This window comes from Falco punctatus (assembly GCF_963210335.1).
Source record: "Falco punctatus genome assembly, chromosome: 2".
NCBI classification, from domain to species: domain Eukaryota; kingdom Metazoa; phylum Chordata; class Aves; order Falconiformes; family Falconidae; genus Falco; species Falco punctatus.
Window position 1 is genome coordinate 57749895 of NC_137581.1, and position 13316 is coordinate 57763210.

Consider the following 13316-nt stretch of genomic DNA (forward strand, 5'->3'; position numbering starts at 1 on the left):
TATCTTTATTGTGGTATATTTTTGCTATTTAAAATGCGTTGTAATTTTCTGTTGCAGTTGCTAGTTGCAATTCTGTGAAAAATACATAATGGAAGAGTTTCTGTTAGGAAACTGTATATAGCTAAACAAAATTTTACAAAATCTCTTTACAGTGTTGTAGATTCAAAAAATGCAACGTAGAAACAACATTAGTTAAATACATTAAAGTGCTTACAGTTTACTAGTAGAAATTAGAACTTCAAAACTGTTTATATTTAGTGTTTTTGTTTATTTATATATCTTTATATTTAGGAAAACAGGGAAGTAAATTGTTATCTTAACTACACCTTCCCTTGATTAGTGTGGCAAAGTGAATTGTCACAGAGTGCTTTTCCATTGCCTTGCAGTGATGTGGTTTGATTAAGTAGCAGAAAGCATCCCAAGGAGCCAGAAACTTTGCTAAGAGTAAAAGCAAAGTGAGGCACAGCTCAGCTCGGGAATATTTTGTGAGCATGACAAGTTATTCAGAGTTATCCACACCGCAAGGAAGGGAGCAAACCCTTGACTGTACGTCACATATGTTAAAGCTCCCCAAGACAGGACACCAATTAACCTTGGATGATAGCAAACACACACACACAGGCTGCCCTGCCCGAGAGAAGCAGCCTGTTGCCATTAGTAGGAAGCGTCAGCCCTTGTCACCCTAAGCCATTATTTAAATTTCTTTTAAAATTCCTTTATTAAGTCAAAGAACAGTAGCACTCTCCTCTTCCTCACAAACAGACTGGTTTTGCTGCCATGAAAGCAGGAGACTTTAGTAATATAAGAAAAAATACCCCACAACAAACTGGTCCTTTTATTTTTATCCTTGCTGTCTAATTTGGCCATTTTGAACTGAGAAGAAAAAAAAAAAAAACAACTGATCTTCAGTCAAAAGCAATTCAAGGCATGATGGAGCTTGGAGTGAACCAAAACAACAGGGTCAAATGTAGTTGAAAGAACATGGTGGGGTAAATAAAAGGTCTTTTTTTTTTTTTTTTTTTTAACATTTAGTGCTGGTGGGAGGAGAAAGTTTGGTTAACTATTTAACCTATGATAGCCTTTTATCATTTTATGGCTTAGGGGTCCGTGATTTTAAGCCTTTGTCAGTAAGTGCTTGGTTTTTATTTGATCTTTTCTCTGGTGTGCAGTTATATGACTTCCATATCAATTTACTGGAGAGGAAAAAATTATAAATAGCAGCCAAAGACACATATTTTTCCTAGAATTAGTTGCCAGCAACTCTGGATTTGGTACTGAGTTTCCATTTAAACCTGAACTGCTTTCTTCCACTCACACTCCTCTGCCTTGTGATTTTTTTTATCGCTGGGGCTCCCCTTCCCCATTCGGTTCGCCTCTCTGTTTTTTGGCTGTAACGTGATGTGTCCTGATCAGTTGGAGAAAAGCGCTTGCAAAAGGTCACTTGGAAGCCCCCTTTTCATTTCTCCCCGCTACAGTTTTTCCAGCAGGCAACCGCGCTCAGGAGCAACCCCCTCCAATCTGTCCCTTTTGATATCCAAAGCTGGTTGTTACGGGGGTTAAATTTCTTAATTCGCTGAGTTTTTGTGAGCACTTCTTCAGCCCACCGCTCGCAGTCCCCGCGGCTGGGTGCAGACTGCCTGTCTCCCTGAGGATGCTGTGAAAGTGTTAGAGTTTATTCTTTCACCTCCTTCAGACTTGAGAGACAGGGGCCATTTTTATACCTGTATATCTCCTATCAGCTTCAGGGGAATTAATATCCATGTTACATCTGTGCGAGATCGTATCAGGCTGATGGAGGGAAGTTTAAAATTAGACAAAGCCTCTTCCAAAGCGCTTTGACTGGGGAGGAAAGTTGCTTGTCAAGAGATCTCAAACCTACGAGAGCTGGTGGCTTCTGCCTGCCCTGGCAAGAGTTCAGGTTTGGGGGTTTCTTAATTAGTTTTTGGAAGGTCAGGGAAATGACCGTAGTGGGTCTAGAACAAAGGAACAAATCAAAATGTAAAGCTGAGGGTTTCATATGTTGATAATCCCCCAGTTTTAATTTTAGCATAATTGGATCAGGGTTAGTGGCAGTTGTTAGGTAAAGTACCTTCCCGAAGTTCTGACTTTATTCAAAAGTAAATATAGCTCTTCTCTTTTAACCTAAGTTTTTTTCTTATACCGCCCCCCCAACCCCCCCCACCCCACCCCCCCCACCCCAAGAAAGATCGCTCAGTTTACCTTGGATTTATTTCCACTAGGAAAGCACTAAGATTTCGGGGACCCTGTATTCAGATGGTAAAGCTTGTGACATGAGCTTTTGTTTACCATGCGAGGAAACGTTAACATTTTTTCACATGTTAACTTTTTAACAATTGCGAGGAATTTCTTTTCCTTGAAAACTGCCGTCCTTTTCTTTTTCCTCCCCTTTTCTCCCTTCTTGATATTTTTATTTCCCTTTTATATGGAGACTTGTAGATTTTGTCACTTCAAACGTTAGCTGTTCCTCCTCTTTTCTTTCTTTTTACAATACACACTAGGAGATTTTTTTTTCTTTTTTTTTTTTGCATATTCCTCCCCTTTCTCTGTGAGATATTGTAGATGACCAAATTTAAAACACTACAGTATTTAGCATCCCTGCAGTGCCGTTTTAAGTATTTGGACCTGGAAAATGCCCCAAGTAATAACTACCTGAATTGCTTTTAATTACACAATATAGCTGCATCATTTTACTTCAGATTCTTTTTGATTGATGCTGTAAGGCAATTGTAACCATGGATGATGGGATTAAGTGCCTCTTGAAGTGACTTTAGCTTCTTGTGGGAACAAAGGGAAAGAAGAGAACACTTAGTCCCTTTTTGAGTGAACAGCCTTTTTTCACTTGCTATATAAAGAAATACAATTAACAAACATTATCCCCAGAGGTGAATTGAAATGTACATGCGGACAATAACCGCTCTTGACTGCAATTAGACATATATGATCCGAAGTATTTTGGCCATTCATTAGTGCTAATTGTTTGAGAAACAAGCCCAGAGAACAAATGATTAAAATGTTAGTGCCATAACCAGGATTATTAGCATGTGTGATAAAATGCATGCGCCGCAGCTGTACCAATAAAACTCTCCGGCTAGTTGCTTTGATTCGACAAATACTCAGCTCGGCTGCGAGCCCTTCATATTTGCACAGGGCCTGCTGCTGTTTATAACAAACAACTTATACCTTCTTTTCTTAATTAGAAAGAATTACTATGCAAATTATGGGGCTTTGTAATTTTGTAGAAGTTTCCTTTGTCTTTGGCAGGTTATTTGTGTGAGGTTGTGAGCTACTCTGTAGTAAATTCGACATAAGAAAACCATTACAGTTACTCAGGGGGGAGTGTGTGTGCACATATTGGAGAAATAATTTGTAGGACATTTTGCTGCATCATCTGGGTTGTGTTCAGTGGGGTCTTGGGTCGGTTCTGTCCTGCCACAGCACCACAGATATCCAGGATTGTGGTTGGTATGCAGTTATGTGCATACAGGTCAGAAACTCACACTGTGGAAATTATCCAGCCTTCTTAACAGTTTCTAGTTGAATGCCTAAAAATGCTCTTCAGAAACACTTTGCCAGCACTGTGCCAGAGATTGTAGGAGAGATTTGGCCTGTTGAGCAATGGGTATTTTTCCATGCGTTAGGCAGATCATGGTGTAGTGTCTCTTCCAGGCATGATTTGATCTAGCAGATAAACAGGGAACAGAGGTGTGAGTTAAAGTGCTGATCCCAAAAATCACTTGTGGGAGTACTTTACTTTGTGAGCTGTATGTTGTTGGCTCCAATGAGACCACACAGGTGTGTACCATTAAGTATACGTGTGAGTATAAGCAACGCTGGAATGTGAAAATGCAGTTTAAAGCAGGGAAATGTGTATAATTTGGGGTAATTTTACTGGTTGCCGTCACACTGTGTAGCTGCCATTGCAAAGTGCAATGTCTTTTAGTCATCAAAAAGATTTTCTTTTCTCCTTCCTGAGGATGAACTATTTGCTCTTGGGTGAGATGGTTCTCAGAGGATCACGAGTAACTTTAACTTTCCAGCTACTTTTACATATTTGATGAAGACTTCAGTAGAATGTTGTTTGCTGAAAAAATTTAGTTTCATTTCCAAGACCCAAGAGCATTCAGCGTGCTGCTAGATGCTATGAATGAAAATAGGCTGCTGTAAAACAATTTAATGAGCATTACCCAATAGCCTAGTCCTTGTTTTAACTTACAGTGCTTAAAGGAAGAAACATTGTCTTAGCAAATTCGCTTGGCTTATGTCCATGTGTTTAGTTTAAAGCATAGTCAAGCTTAGTTTGAATCATTAAAATACTTGCAGTCAGGAAACATATGTAAGATTTTCTTCCTCTTTATGGCATGGGGTTAACAATATAATTAAGATTGCAGTGCTGTGTGGGTTTTTTTGTCCTAAAAAAGTAACAAAATAACAGAAGTCAAGATAATCAGGATAGTGTTTCCTACCAGAGTAGCTAACTGCTCATATGCATAGCACACTGGGCCTTGCCACTGTTTTAAAAAGGTCTGTAGGCAAATGGATTTCTTAATAAATCCACTTCTTCCTCTATATTTCATTTTATTGTGGAACATAAAATATGACTATGTGAGGAAAATGCAGAGTGAGAACAGTAGATGATTTTTTAAGAATACATGTCAAAATAATGAAAACATTTACGGCAGTAACACCTAGGCATACTTGTTGAAAACTTTATTTTACGTGTACGTTTCTAGAGCTCTTTGTTTTGAAAGGAGAAGGATGCTAGGTTGGTCCACTGACACCAGTTCCTCCTGTACATTCTTTTTTCTGGCCATGCCTCTTGAAAAAAATATTGCTTCAACTTGCTAAAATGTTACATAAAACTACTAATTTGACACATTGACAGTATATTTTTATAATAATCTGTGTCCTGAGTAGCCTGTGTTTTGGGCCCTTGTGGCTACAAAGTTGAGTCCTGAAGAAGAGATACCAGTGCTCACAGGCCATAGTATTTCTAACATTAAGCCTTTTAGGTGATGGTATTTTAATGGATTAAATCTACCACTTCTTTGGAGTCAGGAGGTCTGCTGGGGAAGCCATACTACACCCCCATCTAAACAAAAGTTCATAGACCTCAGTGGTGACACCTGACTAAATCTGGTCTGCAGGTAATGAAGGTTTTACCTGCACGATGCTACACGCCATTTTGCGTGGCATGCAAAGCAGAGCTGCCTTCATGGGGCTTGCAGGCAATGAGCGGGAAACCACCTGGTCAAACAGCTCTTGGTTTGATGACAGCCCAGAAGAAATCCTGGGAAACGTGTGGCAGGAGATACACCTCATCTCAGCATGCTCTGAGATTATAGTGTTAACCATGTTTATCAGGTTTCTGGTGGGTTGGAGGGGTGGTGAGAAGCAGTCAGTCATTAAGGATGCTTCAGGGGCTGCTTGGCTCTAGGCTGGAGTTAACTATTAATGGGCTGAGCTCTTTGACTCCTTTGTGCCTTTGGGAACTACAGGGTTGAAGCCATCAGAGAAACAGAATAGAAACTAATCACTTTTGTCCCCTCCTATAAGTTTAGTGAAGGATTTCGAACTTCTTTACTGACCCCTGTGTCACACAGAAAAAAGAACCTCCTCTTTGAGATAAACCACTCTTCCACTTCCACCTCCTCCTTGCTCTCCCAAAGTGTACTACTGCAAGAAAATGGGATTAAGTAGATTTAACTAGCAGCCACTTGAGTTGCCACAAGTTGTGTAACCATCCCCACTTCAACATGAAGCAGGGGACGTGAAGTGGTTTGTGGGAGAGGGGCAAAGAGGGTACTTAGGAGAGACTCAGTGGATTTCAGTTGCATGTCTCCAAATGTTGTTAGGACCTCCACCACCTAAGTATTGAAGTTCTTGCTGTTAAAGATTAAGAAGATTTATTAACAAGGGTAGCACTGGCGCTTGTAATAAAATGTGTCATCTCTATTTAACAGCAAAGCTGCCCCATTTCTTAGGCCGAATTAAGCATTACCAGGCATATTACAAAGAAGAGTCTGGCAGTGGATTTTTGTGGGCTCCTAAAGTGGCTCCACCCAGGACATGCAGAGGTGCAGCAGAGGAGATGGTGGAAGAATTGTCCTTTTTCATTTAATTTACTGAGATAAAATGTAATAAAAGTTTTCTTCCTATTTTTAACCCAAGACTTATATTCAGCTTTAAGGGTGCACACTGCAGGGGAAGAGACGGTTCTTCAACAGGGTTAGCTTAGAAAGGCAAGTATGGTAGTGGTCTGTCAGCAACGTGACACGTTGGCCCTGATTTAGATTGACTGAACTAATTTCCAAACATTTGAGAGGGTTAGTCACATTCACTTTGAAGAAAACCCACATCCGCATGTAGCCATGCGTCATCCAAGTGTAGCAACTTGGGAAGCATTATTAAGAGGGGCATAGGAAAATGCATGGGTCCCTGGCATGATGCGATAATGACATGTTCAGCATGGTGCTAGAAAAGCTTTGCATTATTCAAAGTGCTGAATAATATACATGATAATGCATAATGGTGTTATATGGTAGGATTATTTTGTGGCATAAGTGACTTGTGCTCTGAGTATGAAGGCAAATTGTATTATTTTGTCCTCATTTTTGATGTAGCAGAATAGGCCTGGGGAGTACAGCGTGAAATGGGGAGGAACAGGAGCAGCCAAGGCAGTTTTTTTGGAAGGCCATGAAACACAGTGGCACCCTCTGCAATTTATTTCTCTATGCTTGTAATTATGGTACAAAGCAAGCTCCCTACTGTACTCAAGGGCAGCCTCCCCCAGCAGCCCCACTGCCTCCAAGTGCACCAACCCGCCTTGTGCCTGGGGTGGGTTGACTGGTCCCTCCCTGGGAATACTGCCACAAGCCTGACGCCTATGGGCCATACAGGATGCCACCCACTCAAGCCATGTGGCACCACAGGCTCACACCCGCACCGAAGTGTGGTGTATAAAGCATTTATAAATTTTGAAAGGCACTGCAGCCAACAACCTGCTGCTGATGCTGGTGGGCTTATGAGCCTTGTCAATGCTGTGGATCTCAAGGTCTGAAGGCTTCTGAGAGAACATGTTGGGATTAGTGAGGTTCCACATTACATGGGGGATATTTTCATTCCTGTTTTCCTCATTTCCCCCTCCATCCATTTTGCTTATTTAAAATTTGCATGCAAATATGTTTGTTGATACAACACCAAGGTTGCAAAATCAACTTCACAAACCCATGTTTGTTTTAATCAACACCCCTGCTTCACTCACAGCATGCTGTCCAGCTCCTGGAGCAAACACGGCAGATACCAGCCTCCTCCCTAAAGTGGTCCTGATCTGTTTTCAGCACAGCCTTCATCCAATGGAGGAGTCGTATGACAGGCGGAAAACCAAGCACCACCCTTCTGTATTTAATACTTGCCGTAGTGCACAGAACAGGCAGCTTAATTAAGACTGCACAGACAACCTTAGCACTGGCAGTTCTTCAGTTCTGAGTGTTTAAGTTTGCAACTTCTGTTGAACATAGTAGTTTTGAAGTTTTATGCTGTAATTAACTGTAATACCTATATCTCCCTACCTTAACTCTTCCTAAGGAAACAAACCAAAAAAAACCCCAAAACCAGCACTGTCTAAGTAGGAACGTTTCTCTTTTAAAATATAGTCAAGTATTCTTTACAGCATTGTAGCCAAGAGTCTAATTTTAACAATATACTTTACAGGGTGGATTCTCTTCTGCCAGCTGGTGTTCCTAAGCTTAGTTATCGCTTTGCATCATCTCACAAGTACGTGCCCAGGCGAGCTGTGCTGTATGTACCTGCGGATGATGAAAAGAAGATACGAAAAATCCCATCACTAAATGTAGATTGTGCGGTGCTGGACTGTGAAGATGGTGTGGCTCTGAACAGAAAGGTAATTAAAATTTATCTTGTGATATGATCAGCACTAGAGAGACCTTGTGGAAAAACATTGCCTTTGCCTTGGGGAAGTAACAACCAGAGAGACCAAGATAAATCTTAAGATATACAAAGTAATGTAACAGTGATAGGCTTTGTGAAGGTGTTGGGAAAATCTGCTTACCCAGAACTCAAAGAGATGCCATGTGAGTAAGTGGGGAGGGAGTTCTGAAGGAACACAGAGCTGGGCGTAAACTCTCAGCACAGAAGAGTGGGAGATGCTGTTATTATTGCTGCATATTTCTTAGGGAGGAGGATGAAATGGTCTGTGAGAACAGAAGCAGGAAAGGAAGAGTTAGTTCGGAATCACCACATGGGGGGTTTGTTGTTGAAACGAAAGCATCTTCAGATTGTGAGCAAAAACAACGTGGGTTTGGGTTTGAGCCTTGGGGTGTTTAGAAAGATTTACTTCCTGAGCTTTTTGGAAGAAATGCTGTTAGGAGTGCTTCTGAAGGAAGGAGAACTTAGAACCTGAATGTACCAGGATTTGGAGGGCAGTTTAGATTGAAGGAGCTGCAAGAAAGCAGGGATGGAAAGCAGAGTGGGAGACAGATATAGATGTGTCAAGTACCAGTGCCAGGTTTTCATTGACATTGAATTGTGAGAGAGAACCATCTAGCATGCATTCCATTTTGTTTGCAAGCAGATTTTTTAAATATATGAAAATAACCATTTAAAAATATTTCACATCTTAGAATCACAGTATTGTTTAGGTTGGAAAAGACCTTTAAGATCATTGAGTCTAACTGTAAACCTAACACTGCCAAGTCCAGCATCTTAAACAATGTAAACTAACGTACATGTTTCCTAGTGAAAGCTATTTCTTAATAGGAATGTAAGTTTGCTGTCACATCATTTTCATATTTGTCAGTTTTCCTATCTACCTTACAGTACTTGAAATTACAGCAAACAGTGTTTAGGGTTTGAATATGAATGCGTTGTCCAGGAAGTTATGAAAATAGGCTTGAAAATTTTCCTGTATTATCTCAAAAATGTGGATTTTATTCTTTTCTGTTTCTTGGGACTTAATGCTTTCCAGAAGGACTCTCTTGGATAGTGCTCTCTTTAACCTTCAGTTCTTTACAGGTATGTTGGAAAGAAAAAAGTTCACAGAATTTGCATATATCTATTTTAGTTCTGAAAAGTGAAAATAGCATTGCTAAATGTTCATGTGTACTGCTGAAGACAGTTGGAAAACATTTTCCAGTTGCTAAAATTCTGTGTGGAAGACTAAGATTATATCTGCTGTCCCAGCTGATTAGTATTGTTTAGGTCATATTTGGGAGGCTGCTGCTGTAAGATGATACAAGACACAATTGTGTATTAAACTATAGTATTTTTAGGTGCATCTTAATTATTTGTAATAGAGGATGTCAGCAAAACAAAATTTTATGATCAAGGTGACAAAGTCGATAGTAGTGATTTCTAAAGGGTGGTAAACTCTAGCTTTGTTCAGGTGAAGGGGAATTATGCTACTGGGTATAACATTTCGAAGAAATTAGGGGAGAAATCTGTAATAGGAACTTGAGATGACAGATGAGCCCCTGACTGAGCTTAAATGCAAAAATGAAGCAGACAGGAGGTAGAAGTGGGGACAGGCTACCAAAGAGCAACACAGAAGTGTGGTCCAGACACGTAGGTGCAGAACAAGGAAGGTCGAGGCTTGGCTGGAATCAAAACTGGTGGAACAGGACAAGAATGACTACTACGAGTGCATCAGCAAAAAAAATTAGAAGGACAATCAGGGAAAGTGTGGACCCACTGCTCCATAAAGTTCTCAGGCCTACTAGGTCATCTCCTAGAAGCAAAACTTGGGGGAGGGAGGTAGCAGCCACAGTAGGGGAGGATGAAGTTAGGGTCTGTTTAAATAAGCTGGTCCATGTGACCAGACAGGATGTGCTGGAGACCGCTGAGGGAGCTGACTAGTGTCATCCTGGAGCTTCTGTCTGTCATCACTGAAAGGTCATGGTGGCAGGGGGAGGTTCCTGATGCCTGGAGAAAGGCAAATGTTGCAGCCGTCATCAGAAAGGGTAAGAGTGAAGAATTCTGGGCCCATCAACCTCAAGTCAGGTTCCAGGAAAGTGGTGGTGCTGGTTCTCATGGAAGGTATTTTAGGACTCAGCCAGAATGGATTGATCAGAAGCAAGCTGTACCTGGCATTCTCCAAATGAATTACTGTCTTTGACTATGAAAGCTGAAGAGATGTTGCCTACCTTGATTTTGGAAAGCTTTTGCTGTGGTCTCCTGTAATACCCTGGTCATCAGCCTGATTAAAAACGGACTGGATGGATAGACTATAGGGTGGATAGCCATTTTGCCGGAATTGGGTAGTCTATGCTGTGTGCTGTACTGCAGCTACCTCTGCTGGGGCCAGTCCTGTTTATCTCCTTCACTAGCAACCAGGCTGATGGGATGGAGTGCACTATCACCAGGTTCATGATGAAACCAAACTAGGGTACAGCTGATATGGTGGAGGGCATGGCTACTTTTCTGATGGGGCTTTGCAGTCAGAGGAAAAACTCGACAGAAACATCGTAAAATCCAACAAAAATAAACACAAACTCCCAGCACAGGGCTGGAGTACCCACACACAATCTCCTTGTGTCTAGAGGCAAAATGTAGGGGAGGGAGATGTTACATGCAATAGAGGGTGGAGTTAGGATCTATTTAAATAAGCTGATCCATGGAAGCAAACAGGACACGCTGGAGGCTACTGAGGGAGCTAACTAGTGTCATCATGAAGTCGCTGCCTGTTGTCATTGAAAGGTATGGTGGCTGTGGGAGGCTCCTGATGCCTGGAGAGAGGCAATCATTACAGCCATCATCAGAATGGGTAAGAGCGAGGAGCTGCGCACCCATCAACTTCACACCAGTCTCCAGGAAAGCGACAGTGTTCACTGTCATGGAAGATACTTCAAGGCACCTAAAGGACCTAACCAGAACGGACTGATGAGGAGCAAATTGTGTCTGACAGACCTGATTGGCCTTCTCTTTTGCGATGACTGGCAGTTTGGATGAGGGGAGAGCAGTAGATGTCTTTTATCTTAGTAAGGTGATTAGTAAGGCTTTTGACATAGTGTCCCGTGACATCCTGGTAGCCAGCTGGAGGAGCAAGGGACCATAGAAGCAGCCTGCCTGGCCAGAAGAGCTCGAACAATAACGCTCAGTAGATCAGAGCCTAACTGCTGCTCGGTCAACGGTGGCATTTTGCAGATACTGTGTAACATTTTAGTCAGCAACCTGGGCGATTGCACGCAGTGCATGCTCACTCAGCAGGTCTGCGGGTGATGGCATCTTGCAGAGGCATGGCTGGACAGCAGGACTGCCCCTTAGAGGGGTTTCTGCAGTCTGGAGGAAGGGGCAGGCAAGAACAAAACGGAAGCCTGAGTGCAGGGCTAGGGTACTCCCACACGCCAGCACAGGCTGGGGCTGTGACTCCCCGGGGGCACCTCTGCCGAAGAGGCCCTGGGAGCTGTTGTACCACAGGCTGAACGGGGGCCAGCGGTGGGCCCTTGCGGCAAAGGTGACCGACCACCAGGGCTGTGCTGGCAGCGGGGCAGCCAGCAGGTCCAGGGAAGGGGACCCTCCCCTCCACTTGGCTTGTGGGGCTCTCCCGGGGCAGGGGAGCTGTGCCCAGCTGTGGACCCCAGGACAAAAGAAGGACTGGCCAACCAAGGGGAGCCCAGGAATGGCTGCCGAGGTGGCCACGGCGCAGGAGGAGAGGCTGAGGAGCTGGGTTTGTTCATCCTGGAGAAGAGGCAGCTGAAGGGCCTTGCTGAAGGCTTTGCTGCCTGAGGGGAGCTGGTGGGTGGCAGAACCAGGCTCTTCTCAGAGGAGCTCAGCAACAGAGCAAGAGCAATGGCCACAAGTTGCCTGAGGGGAAACGCTGACCGGAGACAAGGGAAAAAAGTCTTCTCCATGCTGGGGGTCAAAGACTGGAAGAGGTTGTCCAGAGCAGTGGGGCATCCTCCCTCCGTGGGTGTATTTGAGCCTTGGCTGGGTGAGGTCCTGATCAACCTGGTGTAGAGCGGTAGTTAGTCCCGCTTTGAGGAGGCAAGTGGACGAGACGGTCTCCTGAGGTCCCTTCCAACCTGAATTAGACCGTGTGACTGCACAATCTAGTAGCAAAGCATAATTTGAAGTGATTGGAAGATTGAATTTCATTTTTAGATCTGCCACAGATACTCAGGAAGACTTTGAGTCTTAGGTTCTGTGAATGTGAAGCTGAAATTATTATTGCTCTTGCAGCCTAATTTATTAATGTTTATGAGGTGTTTGGAGAGTTTGTGTGAAAGATATGTCAAGAACACGCACTAAAGCACAATACTCAGTGGCCCATTGCAAATGGGTCATCTTAAAACAGAGAAAACCAACACTGGGAAACACAGTGACACTGAGTCTGTCCTTTAATCATTATTCTTAAAACAAATAGTACCGATGACTTTGACTATTTATTGCCATGTTGTATATCACTAAAAATGCTACTTGCAGATTTTCTTGAAACTGCTGCAGAAATGTTGGATTTTGGGAAAATCAGGACCTGATTGAAGGTTCACAGTGCTTTGGGCCAAACTTACCTGTCTACAGGAGGCCTTCACTTGCAGCAAGTCCAAGCAGCAAATTTGTACCACATCTTTACAAGTCTATTTTAACAAGATGCTGTGGGTTTGTGTTAGGATTCAGTTAGATTTGGAGAGATCAAGAATCTGGAATGTCAGTAGCTCCATTTGGTTAGAGGGAAACAAGTAAGACGACCTTCCTATAACTGAGCCTGATAACATTTGCAAAACTGCATCTGGTTGCAGTAGCTGCTTTTGAAGCTGCAGTAATGAATTAAAAACCTTTAACTATTTTCTATGCAATATTTTCTCTCAAAGAAGTTTTGGAAGATACCCTCCCCTGTGCCCTCCCTGCACAATTATGTTTTGTAGTGGCTCACAGAGAGCATCTGAAGAAGAGAGCCCATAGCCATACCCTAATTTACATACTATTTTGGTGCCTGAATTTCTTACCTTCAGGAGCTACAGTGCTGACCCTGATTTCAGGTATCATCTGTTGACTTCTTCTTTTCAAACTGCTTTTCTACTTGATATTTTGACTAAATCAGTAAAAAAACTTTGCAGCAAAAAGTTCACAAAGAGAAAATTTCTCAACAAATTTTCTGAGGGGAACTAGTGGGAACAAGTGGCTAAAAAGCAGCGTTACAGTATGCTGAATACTAAGACTGCAGGTAGGGTGAGAGCTGATCCTCGTGTGAGTAGGACATGTGAGGCTTTTGCAACCCCTTTGGGACTAGACAGAGCTGTAGGGGGTCTTAAAAAATTCAGAATAGGGAAGATGCCAGGAAGATA

The 13316-nt window shown here is 42.6% G+C and overlaps 1 protein-coding gene across 5 annotated transcripts in view; it reads left to right on the forward strand.

Moving 5' to 3' along the window:
- The window catches only part of CLYBL (citramalyl-CoA lyase), a 194883-nt gene that overhangs the window by 101721 nt on the left and 79846 nt on the right, over positions 1-13316 (forward strand). For all 5 annotated transcript variants that reach the window (XM_080376283.1, XM_080376284.1, XM_080376285.1 and 2 more), the window contains exon 2: positions 7732-7921. In XM_080376283.1, the coding sequence (XP_080232409.1) occupies positions 7732-7921 (190 nt within the window). The remainder of the gene's footprint in view (positions 1-7731; positions 7922-13316) is intronic.